Source organism: Pelmatolapia mariae, linkage group LG2 (assembly GCF_036321145.2).
Source record: "Pelmatolapia mariae isolate MD_Pm_ZW linkage group LG2, Pm_UMD_F_2, whole genome shotgun sequence".
Taxonomy (NCBI): Eukaryota; Metazoa; Chordata; class Actinopteri; order Cichliformes; family Cichlidae; genus Pelmatolapia; species Pelmatolapia mariae.
In genome coordinates, this window is record NC_086228.1 from 7,356,648 (window position 1) to 7,371,604 (window position 14,957).

The window sequence follows — 14,957 nt, forward strand, 5'->3', positions numbered from 1 at the left end:
TTTTATTTATATTTGATATACAACAGTTCCTCAAGAAGCTTTGTATTGCATGGTAGAGGCTCTAAAATATTAGAGAGAAAACCTCAACAATCAGCAGATCCCCTATGAGGAAGCATTTGGTGACCGCGGGAAGGAAGAACTCCCTTTTAACAGGAAGAAACTTCTGGCAGAAATAGGCACAGGGAGGGGCAGTTATCTGCAGTGACCAGCTGCTGTGTGGGTTAAAAATAAGAGAAAAAGAACGGGTGCACAGAGAGATAAGGAGAAAACAACCTATAGAAGAGAGCACAATTTAATTCAATGACATGTAGTGGTGGCATGTGATGAAGAGAATGGTAAATAGATGCTCAGTGCATCATGGGAACCCCTGCCATAGTAACATAATTAAGGGATGAGTCAAGGTCACTCGATCCATCTCTAAGTATATGATTTTTTTTTTTAAAGGAAAGTTTTACTGCTAATCTTAACCTGACCTGATCATTCAGAACTTAGAAATGATTAGAAGGATTCTAAATTCAATGCATGAAGTATGGCACAGATTTGCCCGCACCTCTTAGTTTTAATGTAAAATGAATGAACCAGAACAATATAACATGGATATATTTAATGACAAGCAACCATAGAACTAGAGGGTTTATTTCCATCTACATGTTTAGTTTACCAGATTTTATGTTATACATTTTAGACAATTACAAAAATAGCTTAAATCTTTTACAACCAAATACCCAACCAAAAAAGAGCAAACAAAAACATTCTCACAAAGTTAAGCTAACACTGTGGTAAAAGAGTTGCTAAAACAAACTCTATCCAGACATGGTGCCATTTATTCATTTAGCCATAAAAAAGACACTGATAGAATCTGCAAAAGAAATCAACACACATATGTAATGTGGCAGATAACTACCAGCTTTCCCAATGAAACAAAACCTAAACCTGCGTATTAAACCATTCTACATAACTGCAACCTCAACACACATTTGATCATGATTCCCAAAGAAAGTTCGTTTTAGCTTAATGTAATGCCTTTTCTTTTAGTCTTTTGAGTATGTGTTATTTAAGTTAACATATTTTTCTACTGATACAGAAATTGTTTTGTGTTTTAAGTGATGCAACTTTGCAGGTACAATGTAAAAGACTTCATGCAAAATGATAATAAACAAAAGGCGATATGAGGTTTGTTACAGCTTCTTATCTGAGGCTTAAACAGGAAATATTCTGTTGGAAGAATGCTTAACAAATTTATTAAACTACCACCTGGTGTCAGGTTTATGTCACAGCTGCCCTAAATTAACAGTATTGATCATTACCAAAATCATTTTCTTATGCTTCTGTACCGGTTAATCCACCAGTATATACAACTACCTTATGTAAATAATATTTTTAATACTAAAATATAATTTCTGTTGTTGTCCAGGAATTTTCGAATTTACAGTTTTACCCAAAACAGATAAAAACAGTAATAAAAAGTAAGTATTTCTGGATTAAGATTCCAGATTAGGGTTATATGCTTACATACCTTGTACAGAAAAATTAGTTTTAGTTGTTTAACGTTATGCTCCGTTAATTTCTGACTTCTTAGAGAAGTCCAGTGTGCCAGCTTAAATTTGGATAGAAAAAACATGAATTCAGTTTGTATTTGCCTAATAAACAAACATTATATATATTTTTTTATATTTTTAAACACATTTTTAAGAGATTTCTAAAATATTTATGATTTTTAATGACAGGTAGTCTAATAAATTTGTTAATTACTGGAACTGCAGCCTAAACCATACTCGAACATAACGTGAGCCTGGTTATAGGACATTAAGATATTTATAATTACAAGAAAGTCAGCATTACAAATGTACTGTTGTAATATAAAATCCATTTGAAATATTACAGCATTAGTTGAAAATGTTTAGCAGCCTCTGTGGTGATGGGTTAATAGTACTGAAGACAACTAACCAGTGTAACCTGTAGATTGCCAAAAACGATTAACCTGAAAATGTATTTTGCCTTTCAAAAAGATCATTACTGAGTAATAGTAATACTGCATTACAAATATCAATGCGTAGACAACTTCAACATCACTTTCCATTAATACGTATATGTTTGCATATATTGATCCTATGCATTATCAGTCCTGTGTATAGTGTCCAAGCCAACACAGATTACCATTTCACCATTTGTTTTACAGTTCTTTAAAAGGTGTGCATTTGTGCGTGTCTGTGTTTTATTTGAACAGTACACAAAAGTATTTAAGCACCAATAAATGAGTAAGTCTGAGGAAAATGTATTACAAAAACCACAACAAACTAGTTGAAGTCATCTGACTGCAAAGACTTTAGAACTACTGTGCTGAGATGTTACTGAATGAAAAAGAAACTACCGCCAAAACAACTGCTGTGTGCATGTTTGATTAAAGGTTTCTTCTTTAGAGCGTTAGTCCTGCATTCCATGAATAATATTGATTCAAAGCTATCTAACAAACAACAAACATTTAAGTCAGCAGCAAGGACGTCTACTGTTGTCCAGGAAAGACTGGCAGCAGTAATTAAACATCTTTTCCTTTCTTTCTGTGACTAAAATATAACAATCAGTCAAAATGCATCAAGATTGGCAATCATTTGTCAAGCAACTGAAACACTGGTTTATCATGAATACTGTTAATGGTTCCTTCAAATCTGACCTTAAAGTTTCACTACCTAGTCATCTCACAATCATGGTAATGCACAGGAATGGAAAAATGAGACTGGCGATAGGTAAAAATATACCAAAATAAAACAAAACGGCACAAGTCATCATAAACGTCAGCCGTAAAAAAGTGGACTAACATTTCTGAGTGGCTTGTTCATTTAAAAAATGCTTATTGTATGTAAAAATCAATGCACTTTGAGGTTTCAATGAGGGACCACAAGTCATACAAGCTGATAGCATGTTATACAAAACTGTTATGATCATGCATTAGTGAAAACTTACTTACTGACTTAAGATTAATTTAAGAGATCACCATAACATGTTCAAACTATCTGCACAGTAAATCCTTCCTTATGTGCCAGTGACATCATTGACTCTCAAAAAACCTCAAGCCTTTACAAAACATCACCAGAAGCAGGTTCATCTTTCCCTCTGAGGTGAATGTGGAAACGCAGTGTTTGCGTCCTCTTGGAGAGATTCCATGTCGGAGGATGTGAGAGTCCGGTTTGACACAGGGGCATTACATGGCCGGCTCTGCTGCAAAAAGCAAATCAGCCCCTTGTGATTTCTGCGTGTCTACGTGTCCTTACTCCAACCGGGCCCCGCACCGTTTCAGGGCTGAGAGAGACGCTTGCGTTTGAGCTTCTGCCTTGCCATTTCCTCCTTTCAAAACAAAAACAGAGAGAGGACAAGAGAGTACTGACAACACACTCTTGCATCCGCCACGAAATAACGTCCATCCGTCCAAGCATCCATCCATCCTGTGAGAATGGACGAGTGCGCACACGACAATCAGGCAACAAGGCAGACTTTGTTAGTTAGGCACTCCTCTACTCCAACAATGGCATCTGGACTGTCCTCCAAACTAAGAGTCTCATGGCCACGTCACGTCAGTTTCTTCAAAAGCACGGATGCTTTCACAACAACAACACCGGATCTCGAGTTTAAACATTTTTTTTTAATACTGTAGACCCAAAAATGTCCTTGTTCTCAAAGTCTCAATATATTATATAATAGGATTTTATAAAAAAGGAAAAAAGGGAGTGGGGTTGTTGGCATAGTATTCTGTTGCAATATATACCACATCAATATATACAGATTCCATGCTGCTGGTTAGTAATCACTGCAAAAGAAGAAAAATAAAGACTGATTAGTGCGGAAGAATTAAAATGAGCAAATAACTACTGCATTCAGATATTCATGCTCTGCAATTACAAAATCGCACACAGACTGTAATATACTTACAAAATGCTCCTGTGTCAAATAAGCCAACAAATATGAATTCCATTGAATAATACTAAGCATATGTTTTGACTTTGTTAGCCATTCCCCCAGAGCACTCTCTGCTGTATCAAAACCATTTGGAAATGATTTCATAAGTTAATAAAATGATTAAAAAAACATGTTCGAAATTTTAACACTCACCTTGTGCCAGCAGCCCGGTATGGGTAGCCCGTCACGTCCCTGCAAGGTGAAAACAGAAGTTAAAAAAGCGTGAAAATGTCCAGTGATGCATGCTTCCCCGCATCTGAAGAATTTGCACGCTGCTGATTTTAATGTTGGTTGGTGTGCCTTCACGGTCAGCCATCTTATATTAAAAATCTAATTTTACTTTTGTTTTGATTTTAAGTCATATGTTACTCTAATAAATCCAGATTTCTAAGTACCACATGACTTTTATTATCACATTTAAAATGAACATTTAGATATTTGGAGAAATACTTGGATAACACGATGGTCGATCTGTTAAATAAGAGGTACAGTCAGCAGTCCAGTTAACTTAGCTTCGCTTTGGATAGGTGCACTATCTTGACAGAAGTACTGGGACACACCTCTTTATCTCTGAAAAGATGTGTGATAAAATGCACCTATCCATGCAATCTGCTTTTAGAAATATTTGGTCATTGTAAAGAGCTTGCTGAGTAAGATGCCGCAGTCAGTTCATGCAATGTCTTCATCAACTATAAATGGTATTATTGTAAAGTGGAATTATTTAGGAACTATGGCAACTTGACCAGGAAGTGTCAGACCATATAAAGTTAGTTACTGAGTGCTGTGCTGCATAGCACATAAAAGTTTCCTCAGTAAGTGCAGAGCTCCAAACCTCTGGCATTAACATCAGCACAGAAACTGTGCACCAGGAACTTCCTGGCATGGGTTTCCATGGCCATATAGTGTATATGCTAGATGTTTCCTTCTATTACTAGTCTCCAAGCAAAACTATGCCAACAAGCTACAGTTATATTATAAGAACTGTACCATGTCTCATATGTAACTCGTTGTCAGCATTTACCAAATGTCCGTCTGTGGCTCTGATTTTGCACGATCCTTCATACTGATGAAACTATTAATTATTATTATTTTCTTGATTACACCTGCTTTTTCCTCTTCTGTTTTCTTCTTTGCAATCAAGTATAGTAAGTAGTTCTGCATTTCTGGAACTTGGCATTGTGTGTATATTTCACAAATTCATAGCTAGCTCTACATTTTTTGACTTGATCAGGCCTAGACAGTTTTGCTGTTTATTATCTGTGAACGCCTTTCTTTATTATTATTATTATTATTATTATTATTATTATTATGCCAGACCCACATGAACAATGTGTTGGTAAATGTCAGTGTATATGTTCCAGAGTTGGGACCAAATGGACCTCCCCTCCAAAAGACCAAAATTTAAAGAAGCGTTTAAACAGTCAACACCAACATCAGTTGCAGTGATCAGAGAGAAGTGGGGAAAAGAAGCAAAGATACTGTACCAGAGGACAGGGGCCCTCAGGGCCAGAAGGAGGAAGAGGAGGAGTTGCAGGAGAAGAAACCGCTGCCTTCACAGACTGCTCTTTAGACTCATCGCACCCCTGTCAGCAGGAGCCGATTAGACATTTAAAGCATAGAAGAACAAGTTCAGAAAAGCAGTTAAAGGGTGAAACAGAGATAAGATATATGCTAAGTGTTTTTAAACTAAAAAGCTAGAGGAAAGTGGGAGTACGTAAATCAGCATTGCTGCAAAGTCTTTGTGTGTACATGTGTGGAGGAGACATACCACAGGACAAGGCTGGTCCAGACCCGGAGGACCTTGTTCACCCTTCTGGCCCTTTAGACCTCTCTTCCCTACTGTTCCTCTGTCACCCTGGGAGTGATGAGGACAACAGTTAAACAACATAATACACTTATCACATGCAGCTAATGAAGACAGCCCATTTATACACTGGAAATAGTTTAAGCAGTTTAAGTAAGTCATTATTGTTGCTATGTTAAAAAACTGAAGGAGGAAGATGCGATAAGCTGGAGGAGAACTGAGAATCTGTTTGGACTTACCTTGTCTCCTTTTTCGCCTCGATCACCTTTTTCTCCCCTCAGGCCTGGGAAACCCTGGATACATAACCACAATCCATAAGGGAACTTATTACCCAATATATGTTAGACTTTATTTAAACTGAAGATACTATGATAAAAAATGTCAACATGTATAGTTCTTCTTAGTAAGAAACTCACATCTAGTCCAGGCTCTCCTAGTCTTCCCTGCAAATACACATTGAGAAAGATTTTTTTTTAAATAATGAATAAACCAGCAACGAACAACAGATCTATTAAACACTTTTATGAAGGTTGTTGTGTCCTTACTTTCTCTCCCTTGGCACCAGGAAGGCCCACTAAGCCTGGAGACCCAGGTGGACCTTGGAGGCCATCTGATCCCTGCAGTAAAAGCACACATTCATCACTGCATCATGCCCAGTTCTTGAGCCATGACCAACACGTTAGAATAATAATAAAGCCCATTATCACTTACTCTGGATCCAGGAGGACCACTGTTTCCCTGCTCTCCCTTTATCCCCACTCCTGGTTCACCCTGCATTACAGCAAAGCCACACTGAGTACAAGACAATGCATCATACAGCTGCCATCAGCCTCCATCACATACAGATAAATGAGCTTACCTTAGGACCAGGCATTCCATGCAGCCCCTGTAGGACATTGTGTGATGTGAGTCTTTGCAAACTACAGACCTGACTGGACTTGTTTTTATCTGAAATGATATAAAGTTATGCTGCAGGTACTCACCATGGATCCAGGGTGCCCAGGTACTCCCGGTGGGCCTGGTGGCCCAGGTGGGCCTGGCTGGGAAATCATCTGAACCTTTAGCACCAATGAAAAAGTGGAAACAAGAAGAAAAGCATATAAATTAAGTCAAAAAAGTGGTCGAGAGCCACCACTGTTTAGTTTCTCAGCTAAATTCAAAACTTTGTATAGTCGTTCCTCAAAGTAACCAGAGAATTTCAGACTGTTTCATGTGTTTACTTCTTTAGATTATTATTCTCACTCATTTCCAAAATGAAAATCAATTGGGAAGAACTTAAAACTAGAGTAAAATCTACATCAATGAGTGTGAACATTATTCAGTTCTTTAAAGCAATGAAGCAGATGGTTCAAAACATGCAAATAACAAATAAATAACAATATATTTCCCTTTAAACTGACTGTTTGGAGGTGCAACAATCTGTAATGAACTTCAGAGGATTCATGTATTTCATACTCATACTAACCAAGTTGTCATCTAGTCTGCAGTCGCCTTTTTCTCCTTTCTGTCCATCCATACCCTGAGCCACAAAGAGCAGGATTAACTTTCAGCTGTTTTTAAAGTTGTCACCATTGTGTTATTAGTGAAATAGAGTCACTGTCGCTACTTACAGTAGGCCCAGAGAGACCCATCTCTCCTTTCTCTCCTCTCATGCCGGGAGGTCCTGTCTCACCCATGTCACCTTTGGCTCCCTGGAGATGAAGAAGAGATTAATAAGGCACATGATGCTAAACATTCCACTGACTACTATATGAAGTAGTGAAAAAAGAAAGGAGCATGCTTTACCTTCTCCCCGTCAACTCCTGCTGGTCCAGGTAACCCAAGCTCACCCTGATGAAGAACAAAAAGAGGGAAGATGCACTCGGTGGACTAATATATCTGACTTTGTCTACAAAATCAGGCTTAGCATGTTTTGGGTATTTATCAAACAATAAATATCAGCCAATTGCAGCTGTATGGCTTACCTTTTCCCCTGGAGGTCCTGGAGGTCCTGGTGGCCCAGGTGGCCCCTGGAGAAAAACAGGCAGAATAAAAGAAATGAGCACAAAGCTTTGTTGCGTGACCAGTGTTATACTAAATTAACCTAGCAGCAACTGATTTTCTGGTTTAGCTGATTACAGCTAGTCACCGACTTTGTGTGTCACTTGCTGCCGGGCTGGCGTGCTAACAACAGCTGCCTCTCTTGGTGGATAAAATTGCTCGTGCGAGCTGTGAGACCAAACTCAAACAGATCAAACCAAGACCTGAAAGCAGCTATAAAGCTGTGGGGAGCTAAGGAGGTCTTTCTCTTACAAATAGTCATATGCATCATATAAAAATATGACACTATAACAGCTTTAATTAGAGCTGCAATTTTCAGACAGTCCCTTAGACATCTTCTGCATTTTTTATCCGCTCACTCTCACACTGTTTATCACAGTGAGGCTGGTAACTCATTATAAAAGGCCTGAATCGTGAACACAAAATGCTATAATTCACAATGTAGGCCTGACAGTAAACAAGTCCAAAACCTTCCTTCATTCCTTTTTGCTGATCACAACCAACTTGAAGCAATTTTTATCTTACAGAGATTGTAAAAGAGCTCTGAATGTGGTCTGTGCTACACAATAGCCTGGCACGGCTCTCTGTGATTGTCTGAATGATGGGACTGCTGGAGAAAACATTCATGTGACTTTAAGTAACCCTAATGATGAATGAAGAATGGCGTGCATATATGTAATAGGCCATATTCTTCCCATGCAGCTCCGCCGTTATGCTATGAGTGATAGCTCTTGTAAATCACTCCACTTAATCTTTATATTCACAATGCTACACTTGTTATTCCTCCTTGTAAAGGCTCCGGTCATCTTGAAGCAATAAAAAGGAAAAAACCCACGTCGCCTCCCAGAGGTGTACGATTCATTTTCCAGTTTCTAACTTGTTTGTTCTCAGCTTTTAAAGCCATGGAAACTGATGTTTACAAGCAACTATTTGATCCCAGACACTCGATCACTGGAAAGTGAATGCTCTTCATCTGCAAAATGACTGACAGTGACAAACAACCCATCTTAGCATTGTTTTAAATCAAATTCATCATCACCTAACATTTCACAACAAGCACATGAAACACTGCTTTTCACACAAACAAGCGATCAACTCACAAGGTGGGTGGCCAGTGAGCGCTACCTGCTCCGTGGAGCCCCGCGTGTGAATTTGTGCCAACTAATCCGCAATGGCAAAGAGCTTCCGATAAGATCTCGGGTCCATGCTTTCACCAATCCCTTTGCAACATTCTTATATTGCTTGTATTGATTGTTGCATGCAGGAGCTCAGCTCCAGGGGGACTTGGTTCATAATTGTTTTAAATCAAATGCATGCTCCACTTCTCAGAGAGCCATCTGCCAGTAGCACGTACTGCGGTGTACAGCGGGATCAAAGAAGCTTGTGTCTGAAGAGAGTGATGTGAGACTGTGTTGAGAGTGTGGCGCTCCCTTCTCTATGTGGAGCAATGCTAGCACAAAGTAAAACACACCATGCTGCCCTGTAGTAGGTTTCAGACACATATTTTACACATACATGCCATAAAAACACAGAAGGCTTTTGATTTTTCTGCATAATTAATCAAAGCTCTTTAGGTTGCGTGTCATCTGATAGCACAGCTGTGCTTTATTTGTAAGGGCTGTGCTTTTTTTTTATGTCCCAAACAAATACACAAGAGACTCTGGAAAACTGGGACACTCAGTAATGCTCTTTAGATGTGGCCCCTAGAGTGACATCCAATACATATGAAGTCCAACGCTCTTTGTTGAGGGCATCTACAAACACAAACAAAACCCATTAGCAAGAGAAAGCGGGCGATGCAGTAAATACACAAGAGATGCTTAGATGCAAATCTGTGCATTGGTGTTAGTTACTGGTCACACCGCCAAAAACATGCAGCAACCGCAGCAGCAGATTACCGAAACACTGATGGTGTTGATGGCCTGTCGAGGAGAAATGGCGACATGTTCAGTTTTTGGTTTCTTTTTACCACACTGCCAGCTCTGGTGTTTTTTACTTTTTTTGAAAAGCTCTGCCTCAATCCTTATGTGGAATTCAGTCATAAGCGGCTGAATGAATCCGGTGTCGCTGACACAGACACTTGAATATGACTCACCTGCAAAGCATCTAGAAGCTTCCCATTGAAGTCGATGATGTCTGAAGCGCCCGGGGTGCCCTTCTCACCAGGAAAACCCTGAGGCAGAAAAAATAATAATGTAGGAATATTTTATATAAATATAGAGATACATAGATGGCTCGGCATAATAACAGAAGGACAGAGTTGGCTCTTAAGCATAACAAATAACATACCATGGCTCCCTGTAGTCCTTGCTCTCCTCTTTCTCCTTTGTCACCCTGTTTGTGCCATGAACACCATATTATGGTAAAACTCTTTCATAGCATAATTGTTAGCATTATTATTGATCATTATTATTTCAAAAACAATTTCAGATATGTTTCTTACCTTTAATCCTGGAAGTCCATCCATGCCTCGCTCTCCTTTTTCTGCACTCCCAGGCTCGCCCTGTTTAAATGCACATTAAAGGTTAGAAACATAGAAACATACTTAAAATCATCCATGTCAGAGACATGAGAGTGGTAGAGTAAAGCTCGGCTTTACCTTTTCCCCCGGGGGACCCTGTTGTCCTGGATAACCAGGCTGCCCATCTTCTCCCTAGCAATTCAAAACAGCCATTAAATGCAGAGAGAGCTAAATATCTGGCTATATTAAAACAGCTTTTGAGCCCTTTGATGGCAACACTTCAGTTAAGATCAATAGTTTGTTAGCAGTCTTACCGGCTTCCCAGGCAGTCCCTGTAGCCCCTGAGGTGGAAATATATTAAAAAAATAAATTATGAATTTTTCAGATATAGTCAAATTATTCCGACTAAAAAGACTCAAACAGCAAAAGCCAAATTGCTTCAGCTGTAAACCAAACAAAATGTGAAACAAACTCTTTAAGCTTAGTGTGAACTCTGCTCACCTCAGCTCCATCGCGACCAGGAAAACCCTGAAAGGACAGAGGAACCATTTAATGAGGTGAATCTACTTCAGGAACATGAACCTTTTTGGCCACTAGATGTCACTTTTCAATAAGGCATACAAGGCAGTCTGTAGACTTCAGCTCCTTCAGCACGAGCTGGACTGTTTAGAGAATAATTACAGGAAATGGATGAATGATGAGCAGAGAAAAATAACAAAGACAGATGCTTCAATACAGGCCACAACTGGTTACCTAATGCATGGATAAGCAGGAAAATTCTGAAAATTATGCTCTTTTGGCCTTTCCAACAGCCAGATGTAAACCCAACTTCGGTCTAACTTGTTGGACAGCGGTGTTCCCGTGTCAGCAGTGAAGATCAATCTTATGGCGTGTCGACCTCCCCAAAAAAGGTTCAAGAGACTTGCAAAATGCCTCTTAAGAATGCATTAAGAGAGTTTTCTTTCTTTGCTTTGACGCCCATTCATACAACAGAAGACTAAACAAGTTTTATTCTGTTTGCAGTTGGATTTGAATTTGAAGCCTTCAAACTGAAGCCTGTGTTTGATGAGCGTTAAGCCAGTGAGCACAAACTTCTGTCCATCAATGATCTAACATATTTTTTATTTAGCTAAAAAGATCTTTTTTAGCGACTGTCTGTGAGAGCCAGGTGGAAGCAGCTAAACATCTGCTATGAAGTCATTCATGGCGGAGACAGCTTAGAGGGCTCTTGTGCAAGAGCCTCTCTCTCCATTGCTTCCTCACACACAGATACACACACTACTATCAAGTAGTTGTGTTTACATGATCGGCCAGTGGACCCTAATAAATGCATGATATAAATTGAAGGTTGTTAGCCTTCCATTCAGTAATATGTAGAAGCTGATTAGATATTCTCCAGCTGGCCTGCGTGCAAAAAGTGTCATGGCGATCCTTCCTACTGTTTACTTTCATCTTTTTGGCACTGCTCTTTCTTTCTCATCATATTTCCTTAACAACATCTATCCATCCATACATTCATCAATCCACCCGAACCGACCAATTGCCAATTAACTTGACAATTAACCTGTGGGAAGCCATGCAGGCAGAACATGTAGACCCTGCTGATCGGAAGGTTAAAACCCAGTACCTTCTTACTTTAAGGTGACAGAGCTACCCGACAGCATGAGACATTTCATTCTATATAACAGATAAAAAACGATGGAGGTTTGAGGACACCAGGGCTGGCAGTCTCGCTCACTTTCTCCCGCTCGGCCCTCTCAGACATCTGCCCACAACATGGAGTGGCTCTCTGCAAACCTCTGTGCTTTGTTTTGCTGTTTTGGGGTTTTGCAACTCCTTTAATCAACTCGAAGAGCACATTTACAATCGACTAGGTTACAGGATGGGCCCCCTTTTCTCTTCGACCCGTCTGTTTTTTGTCATTTTCTGAGCTGCGCTGGCTTTCCCTGCTGTTGGTTCAGCAGTTCTCAAGTGACCCACACCGAAACCAACATTTTTCACTTGAATCCCTTGCTGTCCTCTTGTGCCAGTTGAGGGTAACAGCGCATTCATTCCTACACTTGAATAAACAAAAATTACCTTCATAGTCTCCTTCTCTTCAATTCAATAACCACAGCTGCAAGTTTTGCTGCATCTGAACTAAACCCTGGGAAGCAAAAAGTTAATTTTAAGAAACGAAAACGGCCACAGGCGAGGAGTGTACTATTGTTTGGTGAGACCGGCAAACTGCCCATGAACTCACCGCAGTGCCATATCAGTTTCAGCGTGCACAGCAACACAGTTGTGGTAAGAGGGTGGGAGAATGTGGATTTGGAAAGGGGGGTGTTGGAGAACTTTGTGGCCGCTAACTTACACAAAACAGATGAGGCCAGGAGTAGACTTGCTATTCTGGGACTTCTTTAGGTAAGCCACAGCATGCTGGCAAATCCCAGAAAAATGAGAATAGGGGTTCATTGCCATTTGCTGTGTACACCCTTACCCCTTAAATACATGTATAGGATTCCACGTTTACAGGTTGGAGCTACGCAGTTTGCAATCTGTCACAGTGTTGTGGTTAAAGAGTATGATGGGAGTAACAAAGCCACTGATGACTGAGGTGTTCTAAGTGGCTGCGCTGCTTGTGGTGCAACCTTAGTTTGACAGCCAGAAGGGATAGAGTAAGAGGAGAGCTACAGTGGGGGTGGGAGGGCATTGTTTTGTTGAGTCAGTGTGGATTTGGCTCTTGTATAGTACTGTGCAAAAGTCTTGAGTCACCCATCATTTCTTCATATTTTACAAGGAAAATGGGAAATACGTGCAGTGATTTATTGAAACTTCAGCAAACACATGGAAATACTGACTTAAATACAAGCCTGAAAGTCAATATTTGGTATCGCCACCTTTATTCTTCACACAGCCTGAACTCTCTTAGGCAGATTTCTTGTCATTTCTTTAAGCAGTCTTCAGGAATAGTTCTTCAGGCTTCTTGGAGAACTTTTGTTCTGTTCTCTGTCAAGATGAGCCTACACTGCTTCGATACTGCTGAGGTCTGGACTCTGAAGAGGCCAATCCATGACTGATAGTGTTCCACTGTTTGTTTTTCTATCCAGGTATGCTTTTACTGCGTTTGCAGTGTGTTTGGAATCTTTGTCATGCTGACAAATGAAGGCATTCCCAGTCAGAAACCTTTCAGGTTTTTTATTGCATGAAGGATCAAAATCTGACTGTACTTTGCATTGTTCATAATGCCGTCTGTTTTGATGAAATCCTCAACACCGCTGGCTTAATTGCAGCTCCGCTGTGTTTTACAGATGGCTGTAGACACTCACTGTTGTTCCTCTCTGCTGACCTCCTCCATACATACTGACGATGATATGAACCAAAAATGTCAAACTTGGACTCATCACTCTATACGACATGTTGCCACTTATTTTCAATTAAGTTCTTGTATAATTTACCTCAGCCTTTTTTAACTGTTTTTCTTTCTTAAGAATGGCTTACTGACAGCCACCATTCGACTGAGACCATTTCTGATGAGTCTTCAGTGAATGGCTAGATGCGTCTCTCAGGTCCTGTGCCAGGTTTGCTGGATTTTTTCCATTTCTTTTAGATACGTTTTTTACGCCTGTCACTTCTTCTTTTGCCTCTAATTTTTTTAAGAACACACCGCACACCATGCTGGGATATGCCAAGTTTTTAGCTAAGAGCTCTTTAGAAATCACCTTGTTAGTGTTATTTTATGCCTTTAGCATTTTTCATATATTCAACTACAGAAATTTGAACAAACTGTGTTTTTTTTTTTATCTGTCAGGTAAAAGGCCTGCACTGAAAATAACTGAAAAAGCAGTCAATGTCCACAGAAGAACTTTGAAAGACCTACAGACAGCCTGGAGAACTATTGCTCGAGACCACTTTGAAAAATAACAAGAGAGTCTGGCTCTTTAGAAGCCAAATGTAAAGAAACGATGGCTAGCTCAAGAAGAGGGGTAGAGATAAAAAGATGCTCTTACTGGCTCTCCGGGAAGACCACGAGGTCCATCTTTTCCAGTGTTCCCAGGGGGGCCACGGGGACCTGGAGGACCTGGGGGACCGGGAGGACCAGCAGGTCCAGCCTGACCCTGATCACCCTGATAAAAAACAAGAAGAGGAAAAAACGCAAAAATAAACTACCAACTACAAACTTGTAATAAAAGTACACACGATAATGTAATATATTAAAATAAAACTCCTTAAACGCCCCCATTAACTGATTTGTTTTTGGCAACAGAAGCAAACACTGACATGCCAGCGACCTGTTAAGGTTATACGGCAAACATCAAAGAACTACCCCTCAGCTTCTGCAGCTGTCTGTGTGGGCAGTCAAGGTGTATAATCCTTAATCTATTTATTTATTTGCCCAACATTTATTTACAGTTGCCTTTCGCTCCACCTGATAAACATGACTGCAAAATTCCCTCGTATTTTAGACCCAGTTGAGTTTCCTCAGAAAAATATTTGGTTCTTTATCTGCTAAATGCTCCACATATGTTTAACAGCTAGTTGAGAACACTGTTTGCTGTTTGGTGCTTGAGAGGAAACGCGGGGGCCTACATTTTCTTTCTCATTTTGACGCAACGACTGCCAGGAAAGAGCAGTGAGAGAACAGAGAGTGAAAGTAAGAAAACAGGGAGATAAAAGACTCTCCAAAGTTCTGTAGAGCTGAGGGAAGCTGCAGAGTTGGGT

At 39.9% G+C, this 14,957-nt stretch overlaps 1 protein-coding gene across 1 annotated transcript in view; it reads right to left on the bottom strand.

Moving 5' to 3' along the window:
- Window positions 1–589: 589 nt before the first annotated feature.
- The window catches only part of col23a1a (collagen type XXIII alpha 1 chain a), a 129,841-nt gene continuing 115,473 nt past the window's right edge, over window positions 590–14,957 (bottom strand). The window contains exons 11-30 of the mRNA XM_063492300.1: window positions 14,246–14,362; window positions 10,758–10,784; window positions 10,571–10,597; window positions 10,395–10,448; window positions 10,239–10,298; window positions 10,085–10,129; window positions 9,891–9,968; window positions 7,720–7,764; window positions 7,541–7,585; window positions 7,366–7,446; window positions 7,221–7,274; window positions 6,739–6,813; window positions 6,615–6,641; window positions 6,467–6,526; window positions 6,301–6,372; window positions 6,172–6,198; window positions 5,995–6,048; window positions 5,720–5,806; window positions 4,105–4,143; window positions 590–3,802 (exon numbers count right to left, since the gene is read on the bottom strand). Coding sequence (XP_063348370.1) covers window positions 3,800–3,802; window positions 4,105–4,143; window positions 5,720–5,806; window positions 5,995–6,048; window positions 6,172–6,198; window positions 6,301–6,372; window positions 6,467–6,526; window positions 6,615–6,641; window positions 6,739–6,813; window positions 7,221–7,274; window positions 7,366–7,446; window positions 7,541–7,585; window positions 7,720–7,764; window positions 9,891–9,968; window positions 10,085–10,129; window positions 10,239–10,298; window positions 10,395–10,448; window positions 10,571–10,597; window positions 10,758–10,784; window positions 14,246–14,362 — 1,077 coding nt within the window. The 3' untranslated portion in view covers window positions 590–3,799. The remainder of the gene's footprint in view (window positions 3,803–4,104; window positions 4,144–5,719; window positions 5,807–5,994; window positions 6,049–6,171; window positions 6,199–6,300; window positions 6,373–6,466; window positions 6,527–6,614; window positions 6,642–6,738; window positions 6,814–7,220; window positions 7,275–7,365; window positions 7,447–7,540; window positions 7,586–7,719; window positions 7,765–9,890; window positions 9,969–10,084; window positions 10,130–10,238; window positions 10,299–10,394; window positions 10,449–10,570; window positions 10,598–10,757; window positions 10,785–14,245; window positions 14,363–14,957) is intronic.